The sequence below is a fragment of the Lepisma saccharinum genome, chromosome 5, assembly GCF_977018435.1.
Source record: "Lepisma saccharinum chromosome 5, izLepSacc3.1, whole genome shotgun sequence".
In the NCBI taxonomy this organism is placed as follows: Eukaryota; Metazoa; Arthropoda; class Insecta; order Zygentoma; family Lepismatidae; genus Lepisma; species Lepisma saccharinum.
In genome coordinates, this window is record NC_139233.1 from 6,131,629 (window position 1) to 6,148,184 (window position 16,556).

The 16,556-nt window shown below is 37.4% G+C and overlaps 1 protein-coding gene across 21 annotated transcripts in view; it reads left to right on the top strand.

The window, feature by feature from the left end:
* The window catches only part of sls (sallimus), an 854,140-nt gene that overhangs the window by 300,809 nt on the left and 536,775 nt on the right, over positions 1-16,556 (top strand). For all 21 annotated transcript variants that reach the window (XM_083122061.1, XM_083122066.1, XM_083122070.1 and 18 more), the window contains 9 exons: positions 3,622-3,805; positions 4,598-4,740; positions 6,753-6,911; positions 8,396-8,586; positions 9,213-9,418; positions 9,788-10,090; positions 10,775-10,938; positions 11,824-11,952; positions 13,336-13,488. In XM_083122061.1, the coding sequence (XP_082978187.1) occupies positions 3,622-3,805; positions 4,598-4,740; positions 6,753-6,911; positions 8,396-8,586; positions 9,213-9,418; positions 9,788-10,090; positions 10,775-10,938; positions 11,824-11,952; positions 13,336-13,488 (1,632 nt within the window). The remainder of the gene's footprint in view (positions 1-3,621; positions 3,806-4,597; positions 4,741-6,752; positions 6,912-8,395; positions 8,587-9,212; positions 9,419-9,787; positions 10,091-10,774; positions 10,939-11,823; positions 11,953-13,335; positions 13,489-16,556) is intronic.

Here is a 16,556-nt window from a genome sequence, read left to right on the forward strand (position 1 = left end):
AGCACCTGGCATTGATTTAATACCAGCTGAGTTAATTAAATATGGTGGAAATTCATTAATATGTCAAATTCATAAATTAATTTGTTTAATATGGAATAAAGAAGAAATCCCTCAACAGTGGAAAGAATCCATAATTGTTCCTGTGTTTAAAAAAGGTGATAAAATGAACTGCAATAATTACCGTGGAATTTCTCTACTCTCAACAACATACAAAATATTGTCTAACATTCTTTTAACAAGACTAACCCCATATGCTAATGAAATTATAGGTGATTATCAATGTGGATTTAAACGTAACAGATCAACTACAGATCAAATTTTTCACATCAGACAGACACTTGAAAAAAAGTGGGAATATAATCAAAATGTCCATCAGCTATTCATTGATTTCAAAAAAGCATATGATTCGGTCAAAAGAGATAAATTATATAATATATTAGTAGAGTTTGGAATACCTAAGAAGCTTGTTAGTATGATAAAAATATGCACCAGTGAAACAGAAAGTAAAATTCGTGTGGGTAATAATATGTCTGACAAATTTATAATTCACGATGGGTTAAAACAAGGAGATGCATTATCTCCATTGCTCTTTAATTTTGCCTTAGAATATGCTGTAAGGAAGGTAAAAGAAACTAAAGAAGGACTAAAATTAAATGGTGTGACTCAGTTGTTAGCATATGCAGATGATGTAGACTTACTGGGGGATGATATAAATACGATTAAGAATAATGCTAAAATATTTTTCAAAACTGCTAAAGAGATAGGTTTGGAAGTTAACAAAGAGAAAACTAAATATATGCTTACAGGCCGAAACCAAGTGTTAGGTAATAATCAAAATCTAATTATTGATAACAACTCGTTTGAACCAGTTTCCAAATTCAAATACTTAGGAGTAATATTAACAAATGAAAATTATATTAAAGAGGAAATAAAAAGTAGGCTTAATTCAGGAAATGCATGTTACTACTCTCTTCATAAACTTTTGTCTTCTCGTTTAATATCTAAGAAACTAAAAGTTAAAATATACAAAACAGTAATTTTGCCTGTAGTATTATATGGATGTGAAACTTGGTCCCTTACATTGAAAGAGGAACAGAAATTGAGGGTATTTGAAAATAAGATCCTTAGGAAAATCTTTGGACCTAAAAGGGATGAGGAGACAGGTGAGTGGAGAAGGTTACATAATTTAGAACTACATAATTTGTATTCATGTCCAGATATTATTAGAATAATTAAATCAAGAAGACTTAGGTGGGCAGGCCATGTGGCACGAATGGGAGAGGAAAGAGGAGTTTACAGGATTCTTGTTGGGAAACCAGATGGTAAGAGACCTGTAGGAAGGCCAAGACGAAGATGGAGGGACAACGTTGAGATGGACCTAAAGGAAATCGGTAGGGATGGAAAAGAATATATAGATCTTGCTCAAGATAGGGACGTATGGAAGGCCTGTGTTGCTGCAGCCATGAACCTTCGGGTTTAAGAAGGCTAGAGAGTTAGTTAGTTAGTTAGTTAGTTTGGATAATCGCGAAAATGATAATGAATGGCGGCAAGGTAAGATGGATGAAGGGACAGTCACAAACATATAGGGACAACCGACACAAGCCCCACATAAGACTATACTGGCTTGAGTCCACACGCCAAAGCCTTGCTCGTCTACCAAATACAGTTCAGGATGCATTAATACGAGAAAGCAGATCTAATTCTCTCCTTAAATTAAGCTTCAGTTTTCATCTTAACTGGCCCTTTGGTAGGGGTTTTCAATAAATATATATTTATTTTCATAAGTACTAGTGTTGCCCACGGGACGAGACGGGACAGGCTTTTAAAAATTCGAGACGAGACGAGATTGACCATGTGTCATAAGACAAACGAATATTTTCGAGACGAGACAGCATTTCCACGAGACTCCACGAGACGAGTCGTCTCGTGGGCAACACTAATAAGTACTAATTTCCAATTTTACCTAAGTAGGGGTCGGATAAATAAACGTTAAGAAAGATGGGAAAATGATCTAGAAAAGTCAAGAAAAAGTCAAGAATTCTGGATGTGTTGTTTTGGTAGACACCCTGTTATTGAACTAAAGACTGCCCAAGATGAAACTTCTCGAACTTTAAACTTCTCGAATTTTAAATTACGGTAATTGCTGAATATTTGTTTAACATTACAGGTCATAATTCAAATGTTCAGAGAGTACTTTTATTACCATCAGCCCAACAGACTAACGAGGGAAATTATTTTTTCATAAAGTCTGGTCCCTATAATTTCAGAGTTTGACTGATTTTGACTAAACCTGAAATTTTGATAAAAATTGTCTCCTCAGAGAAGTACAACTTAAATCATGTAGTAAGAGGTGCATTGATTAGTATGATTGCAAGTCTTGACATTTTGCATTTAAAAATTCATTAAGAATTAATTTTTTTAAAACTGGAAAGTGTAATTTTTCAACTACTTTCTAACGTGCTTTATAGAAATATGTATTATTTATTGGTCCTCCTCCGTAGTCGAGCGGGTTAAGGCGTTCACTCGTCTTGAGATCGTTCGCTGCGGGACGGCGTAGGTTCGAATCCGGCTCTGGTTGGAATTTATTCGGCTTACGTATAGGGCCGGTGGCAACCCACCATCGTGAGGAAATTTGGAAGCTCCGAGTGAGTGAGCGTAACCCGGTCGAGAAGACCTACAACAACGGCTGGGGGTTCGTCGGGCCGATCACCCGTCACCCCAACACTGGTCTGAGACCTCCACGCTATAACAGGTGACGGCGGAACAGTGTGGGAGGGAGACCAGCAGTCGGTAGGTAAGCCAAGGCCCGCCAAGGTGCTGTAGAGCTATGGGGTTATGTTTATTATTTATTGAGAATGTTTTGTGTCCTACATTTTGACTTAATGTCCTACATTTTGGGACAGCATGTCCTACATTTCCCTTACAGCGATCTGGTAACCCTATATCTAGGGGTAATGTGTACTATGTACATAATATAATCTAGGGGTGTGGCATGGGAACTTTTTGGACACCCTGTACATGACCCAAAGGAATCTGTAATATTTTTACATCAGCAAACATGTTTGTGCATGCAAATCATGCAATGGTAGCATAATTAAAGTGAACATTTAGAATAAGGTGTAAAGTAGGTTCATATTGGGAAAAAAAGAAAGAAGGGCTAAGGCACAAGTGTTTGTTGGCATGCACGGTGGAACCCCAATTTGACGTTCCCTGGTTTTTACATTTTCCCACATTGTACATTCAATCTTCATGGTCTTAATAGAGGAAAATGCCACAGTATTTTCCCGGATTTTAAATTTCCTGCATTTTAACTTGTTTCACCTTGGTCAGCTGAAAAACAAAAAGAAAAATTAGGTTTCACTGTGTATGTACAAATAAATCATTGTAATATATGTAATATATATAAGTTTGCATTTGCAGCAGTTGCTGATATATATGCCAAAAACCTAAAAAGGCCACAACACAGCTTCAATTTTAGGGGAGGCAACTTCAACATTTCTGCCAAATTCCTTGCTTGTTCAATTTTCTTCCTTTTTTGGGTTAAGAATTCCATCTTTGTTGGATTGTTTGAGATGGATAGCATGCATTAGTTAACTTAAAATGCTTTTTTGTCCATTGAAGGCTGAAGAGTGGTTCCGCCAGGGCAGTAAGCTGCTGGTGACTATTGCAAGGAAGTCCTTGGCAGTGAAGACACCGGACGAGGCTTCTCAGCTGCTGCACGAGGTGGAGTATTTCCTGAAGCCGGGTGAAGTCAGGCAAGACGAGAGGATAAGGAGGATCTCCTCGCTTGCTGTGGAATTATATGGTGAGGTTATTCTTTAGGCTTTTTATGTTTTACACTGTCTTTTGTTTTCTTGAAAGTTCAGTATTTTCCAGTTTTGCTTAAAATATATTGAAGTGATAAAAATTTCCTGAAAGCGAAGGAATTCTAATTAGTAAAGCCTAGATTTTGCCCTAAATGTGTGTTTTGGGTCTGTGATTCAATTCAGAGGGAGATTGATAGAGAAGCACAGCATATTAAAATACCATTAAAATAAAATCTGGGATGGATTAGTCAAGTGTGTAAAGTTGAAGTGGTTATTTTTGTTAAATAAGAAATGTGTGGAGTAACAAAAATATTCATTGATTTATATTTAGAAAGCATTTTTTTAGCTTAATAATTAGGGGAAATATAAGTGCTAAATTCCAAATAACTACTTTCATCTTTCCAAGAGATCGAGAATTAAGTCGAACTATCACTCAAATTTCATGAGACAAAATGATTTACTCACATTGCTGCATCCAGGGAATGGAATGTAGTCTTGCTTAAATCAATCAGCATAATAACTTGTAAAAACCTCAAATAATGTCCTGGTATGAAAACTAGTGAACTACAGCAAACTTTTTTTTAAACATCTACTTTATTTAATTTTTATTTGTTTTCATTCATTAATTCACACTATAATTTCACTCTATCACGAAATGATGCCTTTATTAGTATTATAGAACTTTCATTTTGCACTTGTATTATATTAGTGTCATTTCTTTTGTAATTCTTGTTTTTCCAAATCTTTTGACTTATTTCAGGTTACTTAACTTTAAACTTGTGCTATTTCAGGAGAGGAAAGGTCAAAGCAAGTAACCATAGTGCTGATGGAGAACAAGGAGATGCTGGAGTCTTTCACAGTGATCAACGAAGAACTCAACATCCTGGCTCGGAACCTAAAGGCAGCAGAAATACAACGGGAGAATCTAAAGAAGGTATGAAACAGTCACTGAGCAGATAGTTGTTTTTCAACCTTCTAACTTCTAAAATTATACCCCAAGAGCTCCCTATACTAGTCCCATACCATGGCCTTGCAGTCTAAGGCATCATGCTTCGGCAGGTTCGAGTCTCCTGGGGGAAGTGTAACAACTTTTCTCGTGAGATATCGGCCAGTGTATGGGACCGGCGGCCATCCACCATCGTGAGGAAATTGGGGAGCTACGAATGAGTAGCGTAACCTCGTCATGGAAACCTACAACGACGACTGGGGGTTGTGGTGCTGACAACACATCACCCCATAACAACAGGTTTCCATGACGAGGTTACGCTACTCATTCGTAGCTCCCCAATTTCCTCACGATGGTGGATGGCCGCTGGTCCCATACACTGGCCGATATCTCACGAGAAAAGTTGTTACACTTCCCCCAGGAGACTCGAACCTGCCGAAGCATGATGCCTTAGACTGCAAGGCCCTGACCCTCACGAGCTGTTGTACCATGGGTTGGTTATTTATTTATTTATTTATTTATTTATTTATTTATTTATTTATTTATTTATTTATTTATTTATTTATTTATTTATTTATTTATTTATTTATTTATTTATTTATTTACTCACTCACTCACTCACTCACTCACTCACTCACTCACTCACTCACTCACTCACTCACTCACTCACTCACTCACTCACTCACTCACTCACTCACTCACTCACTCACTCACTCACTCACTCACTCACTCACTCACTCACTCACTCACTCACTCACTCACTCACTCACTCACTCACTCACTCACTCACTCACTCACTCACTCACTCACTCACTCACTCACTCACTCACTCACTCACTCACTCACTCACTCACTCACTCACTCACTCACTCACTCACTCACTCACTCCCTCCCTCCCTCCCTCCCTCCCTCCATGTCCGAGGGTTATCCAGAAAATAAAGACCGTTTGGTTATACAAAATGAAAAACAAAATATTTATTGGAAAAAAAACAATTCTGTTACATACCTGAAGCTTCCTTCACTTCTCTACATAATCACCTCCTACATTTAAACATTTGTTGTATCTGGACACGAGCTTCAGAATTCCCATGTTATACTCTTCTGCCGCCAGTTCATTAAGCCAGGTGATCACTGCATTCTCCAACTCTTCATCACTTCCAAAACGTTTACCATCCAGAAACTCTTTCAGCTTAGGGAAAAGGTGGAAATCGCTAGGAGCAAGGTCCAGACTATAGGGTGGATGATCAAAAATTTCCCATCCTAATTGATCCAGCAATTCTTGAGTTGCACCAGCAGTGTGAGGGCGGGATGTCTGTCATGCAGAAGCACAATTCCTCCAGAAAGCATTCCTCACCTCCTGTTTTGGATGGCTCGCCGTAGTTTTCTTAGAGTCCCACAATAATAATTTGCATTGATCGTAGTGCCTTTTGGTGGAAATGTGCGAGCAGTCTTTTGTTTGAATGCAGTGACCACCTGGCTTAATGAACTGGCGGCAGACAAGTATAACATATGAATTCTGAAACTCGTGCCCAGATACGACAAATGTTTAAATGTAGGAGGTGATTGTGTAGAGAAGTGAAGGAAGCTTCAGGTATGTAACAGATTTTTTTTCCCCCAATAAATATTGTTTTTTTCATTTTGTATAACCAAACGGTCTTTATTTTCTGGATGACCCTCGTACTTCCATTTACTGCATGTATTCTCTCCTGTTAAAATAATTAAAGGGTCCTAGGTGCATCATGCATGACGGCAGAGGAGGAGAAAAAGCAAGTGGGAGGAGCAAAGCAATGTGTGCTGCTGCAAATGGCTGGTAGCTGCAGCCATGTTCCACCAACCATGCACTTCCTCTAGAGCCCTCTAGAGTTAACTACTTGCACAGAGGATTTGTTTTCACTGGCTTGCTCTAGAGATTCAAATGGCAGGGTAATATCTGTTTCAAGGCTCTTTCAACTTTGTGTATTTCCCATTTCAAACCTACTGTAATCTTTTTTTTTTTTTAGGAGAAAGAAGAAGCTGATGCTACCTTGGCTGCAGCAAAGGCTGAGGCGGCAGCAGCCAGAGCAGCAGCAGCTGCAGCAGAGGAAGCCAGGAAGGCAGCAGAGGCTGCAGAGAGGGCTATGAGGGAGGCCATACCAGTGAAGCCTCAAACTGTACATAAGGTGAGTACCCACATATAACATTGGAACATCATTTTTAAGTCTTCCAGGGGACAGAGATAAAAATACTAGAAATGTAGTAAAATTAGAAATCTGGTTATTTTTTTACGTGTTGCTGTATTGGGATCATAGATATTTAATGTAATGCAAGATAGTGTAAAATCTGGGAATGGACAATCAGAGTTCCGCTGTATTTCTTAAAGCTGATGTACATACTTAACATTTTAATGTGTTCAAACTTGGATTAATTTGAAATGACCAGTATATTTCTGCATGGCCTTTTGTGTGGAATTTCTGATATTCTGTATCATTTTGGCCAATTCTTACATTTGTGGTTTCTACTTTTTTGTATTACTTTGATATGTGGTTCTTTCAACTGGTTGAAATGTTATTTTCTTCCAACATTTAAGAATCATTTCTGTTTCCTTCACAAGTAGTCAGGAATTGAGATATTAGAAATGATTAAAAGTTAAAAACTTAAATATTTTATAATCACTTTCAATGTCTTAATTCTTCGTTATTCCTGAAAAGTACCTAGACATTGCTCTGAAATGGGAAGAAAAGTTATTAAAGTAACAAAAAAAGAACCCTGTCAGAAGAGCTCAGAAAACTCCAAGCCTTTAATAGATGAATCAAGGAGGAGTTCATTTGAAGTACATTGATATTTAGTAATTGTAGTCAAAATATATACAGTAAAAACTTGTTAATCTGTACTAATGGCAGGGGGAAGGGGGTAAGTTGAGTGGTTTAAGGAAAGCCCAGATTAACTGAAATAACCTAAAAGAACAGTAGAAAGTGCTTTAAAACTACGTCTATAGCAACAAAACAAGTTTATTATGGTGTATTTAAATGGCATAGGCCTAAATATACTATACAGCACAGTACAAAGTCTGCGGGAAACAGAATTTCATCAGTGGTTGACTGCCTTTTCTTTGGGAAGTTCGCTTGTTGACTTCTAGCCACATTTAAAACCTTGCATTCAGTTTTTTTCTCCTTTTCCCTGTCCAGATTGAGCGAAGTCTGAATTTTCGGGATCTGGATTAACGAGGTTTTACTGTATATATATTTTTTACTTGACCTTGTACGCTCATGTTCAGATAAACTAAGCCAATGCAAAACTTCAACCCTATTGATGTATAACATATTGTGGTGTGCGTATTACTCACAGCTAATTAAGAGAAACGTAAAAAGATCAAAGATCAATTACTTGCATGTGTGAGTACAAAATGTCGATCAAAATGACGTTTCAGAAGTCATGGCTGCCTCCTTCTTCAGGTTAATATGTATCCCTAGACACCTGACATGGTGTCACATTAAAAAAGTGTTAGTTGAGGATACAGGTACTTACACACATAAGTAATTGATCTTTGATCTTTTTAAGTTTCTCTTCAATACCTATTGATGTATGGGTAGAAGTGGACATCATAGTGACTGACTGAAGTCTATGTTCAGAATTCATTTCACTTTTTTGTTGCCTTTTATTTTAGATTGTTGAAACAGAGGCCATACCTCTGCCTCCATCAAAGCCAACTGATGATGAATCTCAAAAAGCTCCAAGCCCTCCCATGAAGAAGCAGAAACTCGTGGAAGACCTTCCCCAGCCATCTCCCCCAATATTCACTGTCCCTCTGCATGATGCCACAATCCAGGAAGGGGAGAAGTTTACCTTTGAGTGCAGGTAAGTAGAAAAAAAGAGGGTAGGCAGTTTAAACTGGCTCTGTTAAGATTAGATTGAAACACTTTCTAAAGCCATAAGGGAGGTTTCAGACCAAAGTTACTTGGAAATCAACCTTCACAAATAATGCAACCTTTCATACCAGAACAATGTGACACAAAAGAAGAATACAACTTCAGAGAGTAATAAAAATATAATGGCAATATATAGTAAATTCTCTGCCATGGGAAAATACGAGGTGTGACACAAAAAAACAAAAAACTTGCTGGACTCATAAGTTCTGGTACATTATCCCAGCTCAGCCGAGATCAAGAAAGTGTGGGGCCCTAACCCCACACCCGTTATGCACCTTCGGCATGGTGCAAAACCCAGGGGAGCACTTTACTTTTTTAGTCTTCAGGTATCGATATCAATATCTGTAAAAATTAAGAGTTTCGGTATTGGTTCAAAGTGGCGCCTTCTCAGCTCTAGTAATTAGTGGCTCTCTGCAATGAAGAAAAAAGCATCTGTTTCATTTAACATTAGGATCTTTAATTAAAAAACCTCAGTCAGTGTACACTTATTTCCCCAACTTTGTTGCAGTCCACATAAAAGGACACAGAAAATAAATAGATTCTTTATCTTTCCAGAGTGACTGGTTTTCCAATGCCGGAAGTTATATGGTACAAGGATGGAATCTCTATTCAAAATAACCCTGACTATCAAACTACTTTTGATCAAGGAATTTGCACGCTGACAATCGAGGAGACCTTCACGGAGGATTCTGCAAGGTTTACATGCAAGGCAGGGAATGCAGCTGGAATTGCAGAAACACGTGCGACTCTTTCAGTGAAAGGTACTTCATTTGATAAATTCAAACTTTCATTTTAGGTTCTGTGTAAGTGATGCCTTGCTCAATAACTCTGCCTACTTTTATTATGCACATCTGATTTTGCCGGCAGGCACTGGCGTATCTGATGGGATATGCTCTAACCAAAAATTTTTGATAAAATATATATTTTCAAATGAAAATGTTGAACTCTAGAAAAACAATTGACATTGTTATAAGTTTGAAGCCAGTTTATAAGTTCAGCCATTTATGTATGCCTATTATTTTTCTTGCATTTGTGTGTGTTCTCCTGAAACATTACAATGAAAAACTGTGTTTTTGTGCTTGTAATAACTGTAGACTACAAGAGAAATAATTGTTATTTTCCATTTACAGAAACCGAGCCACATGAACAACTTCTTCCTCCAACATTTACAAAGGTTTTACAGACAGCAGCAGCAAAAGAAGGAGACTCATTCCAGTTTGAATGCACTGTAACTGGAAATCCCCTTCCTACCATCCAGTGGTTCAAAAATGATGTTTGCATCGACAACTCCTCAGATTATGTGATCACGTACAACAATGGAGAAGCCACCTTGAGGTTTGAAGAGGTGTTCCTAGAGGACCAGGCAGAATATGTTTGCAAAGCAACCAATCAGGTCGGATCTGACCAGTGCACTGCAAAACTGTCTGTTGAACGTAAGTATTATTTAGCATGATCATAAAATTTGAACATAAATTATTCCATGTCATCTTATAATTATGGTTAGTGTACACACATCTCATGGTGTTAAGAGTTTTCGTTGTGAAATCTTTGATGTAAAATAATTGCAATTCTTTGAATGTTTAATGAACATCAGTTTACAAAGAAATGTAAAAAACAAATGTATTATTTTCAAGAACCCCACACACTTTTGGACAGAAAGACACTCAGCTGTTGTCTTCCTCACAATTGTGTTGAAGTGTGAAATGACTAGTGTCCACTACTTGAGATTCTTGTGGAGTCCTCAGTGAGTTGATAGGTGAGGAATTTCCTTGGATTTTGCACAAAATTTTCCAGCTGTTTTTCTCCAGTGATTTATGATGCTGAGGCATCATGTGTAATTCATGCATTGATGAAGTAAATGTTCAAATAAATAGTTTCTTTTCCACTGCCAAACTCTTTGCATTCACCTGGTTACATACAGTAATTAAGCATGTTCATGAATCAGAAGATTTGCAATTTTGTGTCTGAATAATAGATTATTGGTACCAATAAATTTTATATCTGTACTTTACCACTACAAGTTTATGTTGATCTATCCCCACTTATGATTACGTAAGCTTCTCACTAGAGCAACAATAGCTTTCCTAAATGCTTCACAAACTTTTTTTTTTCTCTAGCACTGGAACCTACTGAAGCCCCATCTTTTGCTGTGCCCTTATCCAACGTCATGGCTAGAGCAGGACAAAAGATTAAACTGGAATGTGAAGTGTTGGGGTTACCTGCTCCACAAGTCACTTGGCTTCACAATTCTAAGCCCTTTAAGGAGACTCGAGATGCCAAAGTAAGTAATATTTCCTTTGTACACAAATATACTGATATATTCAGAAGTCTGTGAAACAATTTAGAAATTTACTACAGATAAACAATACAATTGAGTGGTAATTCTGCCAAAAACTACCAAACTTCCCATCTCTCAAATTCTCTGCGATCCCAACTTTGCTGATGTGGCAAACATCTAACCGATACTGCATTTTGTCCCCACGCACGTTAGCAACTCACGGTTAAACAGTGCCATAGCTGCAGTGATATGGTTACGAAGTTCATGGTCACAGTGGACAAGTTTCTTCCATATTCCACATTCCAACACACAATGGGTTCTCACATTTATTTAGCACCATATTTGCTACTACTGCCTCCTAGTGGCAAACCATGGTAATGATGCACTCATGTTGTTGCCTACAGGAACTTGGAGAGATTTTTGTTCTATTGGCATCAGAATTATCACTATCCATTGCATAGTTTATTTGTCGGAATTTCTAAAATGTTTCACGGATCTTATGAATCACTCGGTTACTTTAATCACATATTGATATTCTTGACTCTGGTCACCATTCAATCAATATTCAATGTCTTATGATTGGTACACATAGGAGAAAGAATTTGTAGAAGTTTCAGTGAGAAATGTATAACCCCAGATTCAAATCCTAGACAAGTTTGCTTAAATTTCTACGTGGAGAATACAGTAAACCCATACCTTGCTGCGAGACGAACTTCCAAAGGATGGCAGGTTTTTAGCGTGAATAAGTTCACGGTTGCTTTCTGGTCCGTGCAAGACCTGGATGTTGCAGTTTGAAGAAGCAGCATTATGTTGCATTTGAAGAAAGTTTCTACTGATCGTTATAAATTTATTATTAGAGATGAAAACCAGCACTCTTCTTCTCCACAGATGCAATTTGATGGCAAAGTTGCAACGTTAATCATCCCTGAAGCATTTCCTAAGGATGCTGGAGTGTACGTGGTTGCTGCCAAGAATATCGCTGGGGAAGCAACAAGTTCTTGCAATGTTTCAGTGAAGGTGAGTTTCTTACTTTCTAGTTTAACATGTTACCTGGCCATGCTCAACATGTGGTTCAATTGTAATGTGATTTTCTACATGCTGTAGGAGCTGTAGGATTGGTTGATGTGGGACTTAAAAAGGGAACTATTCACCTTGGAAATAATAGCAGTTGCAAACTATAAACGTGATTGTATGAGAGATTGTGATTATACACAGAGAATACAATTGGGAATTTTATTTGATTAAAGACTGAACAATATTTTTACACACATATATCGATATGAACATAAATGCTTGGCCTTAGACAATGGTGTATGCAGAGGGGAGCTAATGAGGCTACATACAGCTCCTCCTGAAATTTGAGAAAAATCAAAATTTTCAAATGAAATCTCCAAGGTGGAAACCGAATGGTAAATGCAAACTTCCCTTAAAAACGACCCCCAATTACCATTAATGTCTTCGAACAACTTTTAAAACAGGTTAAAAATGGCAATTATGAAATGTTTTATAGTGTATCCTGCATTCGCTCTCCTAGAATGCAACTATGTAATATTCCACCTTTACAAGTACAGTTCCATAAAAAAAAAAATGAGAAATAAATCTGTGTATGCTAGTGCGCTTAGATGTCACACAGCAAATAACTTTGACTTTTTTATTGTAAGAATACACAATATATAGACAATGAAACACTGAAGGTATAAAAATACACAATTATTTATGTGTATGTACTGATTACATACGGAACATTATTTTAAGGGTATATTGTAGCCATAGATTACAAATAATTGTATAAATATTGTAGATTTACATATTCATGGGTCATTGACTGTGAAGTACTTTTTTATGAACCACATGTGTATCGTGGACTATGATCCAGGAACTGTACACATGGATGGTGCATCACACCAGTTCATCTGTGTTGAAACTGTTCCTGATACTGAATTACAAAATTAATTGACCTGTAAATAAAATAACAAAATTTGTATTACCAGCTGTGTATAGAAATATTGATTTGCTTGTATCAGCCAATAACTACTACCCATTATTCATTCCCCTACTATATGTTAATTGTGCACTAAAAGTAGCTCTGAAAATATGCCATGAAGTTAATAAACACACACAAATCTTTGTTTTGAACAGAAAAGTACAGAACAGTGTAAAGAATGTTATTTTTTTTTCTGTAAACATTATTGAAAGATTTTTATTCTCTGATAATGTACTGAATAATATATTTTATATATTTTCCCAGCTGTGTGAGTGTTCCCTCTTAACTCTGCAGGTAAAGTTTGCAATTTCTGAGGGATTCGCTGTATTCATGTGGAGTTCTTATTTCTGTCTTGCTTTCTTAATAAGAACCTAATTATGAAACTGAGAACTGATTCTGATATTTTCTTCTTAAAGGGCCGTCTACCTACAGAGACTTCAGACTCTGAATTGGCCAGTGACATGGAACCAATTAAACCTTCAATTCATCTACCCTTGAAGGATATCTCTGTCTTCGAAGGGAAGAAAGTGAGACTGGATTGCGTTATTGTTGGACAACCTGAACCTGAAGTGAGTAATGGATTAACATAATACAATCTTCATTGCTCTTCCCACTTTAAGCTTTAAAACCTTTTAAAATTTGTTTATTTACTTGTGTGTTATATTACAGGGTTATTCAAAAAGGACTTTACAATTTTGAAAGCATATAGAAATTGTCCACTGATGTGAAACATTGACTCAACACTAAAAATGACATTGTCTAGGAATGTGTCGTTATCTGTTGGCGAGCGAGTTTATCTGCATTTGTAATGTATTCAACCATTGTTAGTCTCGTGAAACCAAGACACTCGGCGAGCATGTTCCGCACCAGTAAAAGTAGCCATTTTCAAGAACAATGCTGACCGCTACTGGCGGGTGAGTTCGGTACTAATGGACTACGTGAGTCAAAACTTGATGTGTTTTGCTTTGCAATGGCACCTCAACCGACTCTGCAAGTTATCTGAATTAATTTCTATATGCTTTCAAAGTTGTAAAGACCTTTTTGAATCACCCTGTAGATTCACTTCACTTGAACTTGGATTATCTTGGTTCAGAGAGTTTTATTCTGATGTGTGTATCGTTTACCTTGAAACAATTTCATTTATTTTTAGTTATTTAATTTGTAGCTGTGACAGCAAAGCAACAGCATTTGACTATTTACTGAATTAAAGAAAAAGTCCATAAACTTGTTTAAAAGCATCCTTGTTACCTTCAGGATATTTCATTGTCTTTTAAAGGCATTTGTGTAGGTTGTATATACTGTAAGAGAAGTTACCTACATTATACGATGAATATAAATATCCTTAAGTATCGACCTGCCATTTGTCTTTCATTGAACTGAAAACAAAAATGTAGACTGTATCAAATAGTTGTCACAGGTTGTTCTTGCTACTCGCCTGATGAATGAATGATACAGGCAAAATGATGTGAATAAAAACAATTTGATATGACAAAACTGTAACAAAATTCTTGTGATTTTATATAATTAACAAAATCTTAAAATGCAAAATGATGCTTCATTTGCTCAATAAGAGAGGGGTGTTTAATATGCGGACAAATGTACATGTTACTAGGGACGTTCAATATATAAGTTTCCCTGTGCTATAAAATATTGTATAAAGCAATGCCATTATAAAGAAGCACATGGTTGACAAGCGCCATCCTTCGTCTACAAGGAACAACAATCGATTCGTTATCAGACGTGAAGGCGCATGCGCTCAAGGGCGAAAAGTAAATGCTTGTTCGGAAAACGTGGGCTCGCGTCATAAGGAGTTCAGAAGCATGGATGCTAAGGGCGTTCTGCTTATGGACTTTTTGGAACGAGGAAGAACAATTAATGCTGGCCGTTATTGTCAAACATTGGATAAACTGAAAAATGCAATTCGACATAAGCGACCAGGTCCCCTGTCAGCTGGTGTCATTCTTCTTGACGATAATGCTCGCCCCCACTCAGCAGTGCAAACACAACACAACGTTGAAGAATTGGGGTGGGAACGGCTGCTCCACAATCCATACAGCCCCGATTTAGCGCCGAGTGATTTCAATCTTTTTCTGGTGTTCAAGTCTGAATTGCAAGGTTACAGTTTTGAAACAGGTGAAGAAGTGAAGCGTAATATGAGAATAGTGCTCAATAGCCAGAGCCCTGATTTTCTTGCAAAGGGTATGGACAAATTGGTTCAACGGTAGGACAAATGCCTGAATCTCTATGGGGATTATGTGGAGAAGTGAGGAAGGATCCTCCTACACATGTATGTATAGTTTTCTAATGTATCTTAAAAATATTTTTTTTACAGCATACAGAAACTTATATATTGAACGACCCACGTATATTTCCAATGCAACACCCTATCATGTGCTGCACCACATTCTGTGTCCATCCTAGAAAATAATTGTGGAACTCCCTGTAACACTAAGAAGCTGCTGTGGTTCAGTCAGTGAAGTATCTAACTTCTATATGGGAAACCCAGGTTCGATTCCCAATGTATGGGGATTTATGGTCAGAATTTTTCTGACTGTGTCCCTGGATAAAAGTATCTTTGTGATTTACCCAGCCTCTAATGAATGGACTCCTGGTGGTTAAGGTTGTCTGAGCATGGTGCTGATCACACCACCTTCACAAAATGGCAGAGATCATGAATATGTGGGGCCCCTACCTCCATACCCACTTTGTGCCATAATGATATGGTGCAACGAGCATGGCGAATTTTACCTATGGCACTAAATATTAACATTTAAGATGATGAGCTTTTTAATCACAATGTTGCCACAAGGTTGTTCACAGTGAACAAGGCTGCCTGCAGAATTTTTTGTCGTAGAAGCAGGAGTGCTTAGGGGGGGGGGGGGAAACATGAAGTGATGCTTTCCCCCAGTTAAGAGAATTCTCACGAATCATCCCAGCACTAGGATAATTTGCATAGGCACTTAATCTGCTGTACTTCACAGCACCCCCTCATCTATGTTTTCAAGCTAGAATTTTTGAATTTGAATTATATGAAGTCTTTCTAGATATATATCCAGTCAACAAGGTAATGTTGCCACAACGTTGTGGCAACATTAGCCCCTAACATACCTAACGTTGTTACAACGTTGAATGTATGTTGATACAACGTTGTGAAAATGTTGTGTCAACGTTTAAGGGTAATTTTTTTCAACGTTGCTGCAACGTTGGTTGACAACGTTATCACAACATATACTGAACATTATGTAGCAACGTTAGGTATGTCAGGGGTTAACGTTGCCACAACTTTTTTGCAACATTACCTTCCTGCCTGTGTAATTTACGAATATAACAATGCATATTTCAAATATGGTTATTTCGCATGGTAAGCTATTAGCAATCCTGCCAAGCCATTTTTGTATATAATACATATGCGTAACAGGAAAAACTCATGTTTGTAACGTCACAGTTTCTCTTTACATATTATAAAAACTTCTCCTGCTCCACCAAAATAGGCAATTGTTAGTCTGGAGATTTTGATGAATTAACCAATATCTAACTACACCTGGTAATCAGTTTCTTTTTGCAGTACTTAGCTCCTGATTATATAGTCTGGAATAAAAATATTTATCATGGGAGTTTCACTTGTATTCAACACATT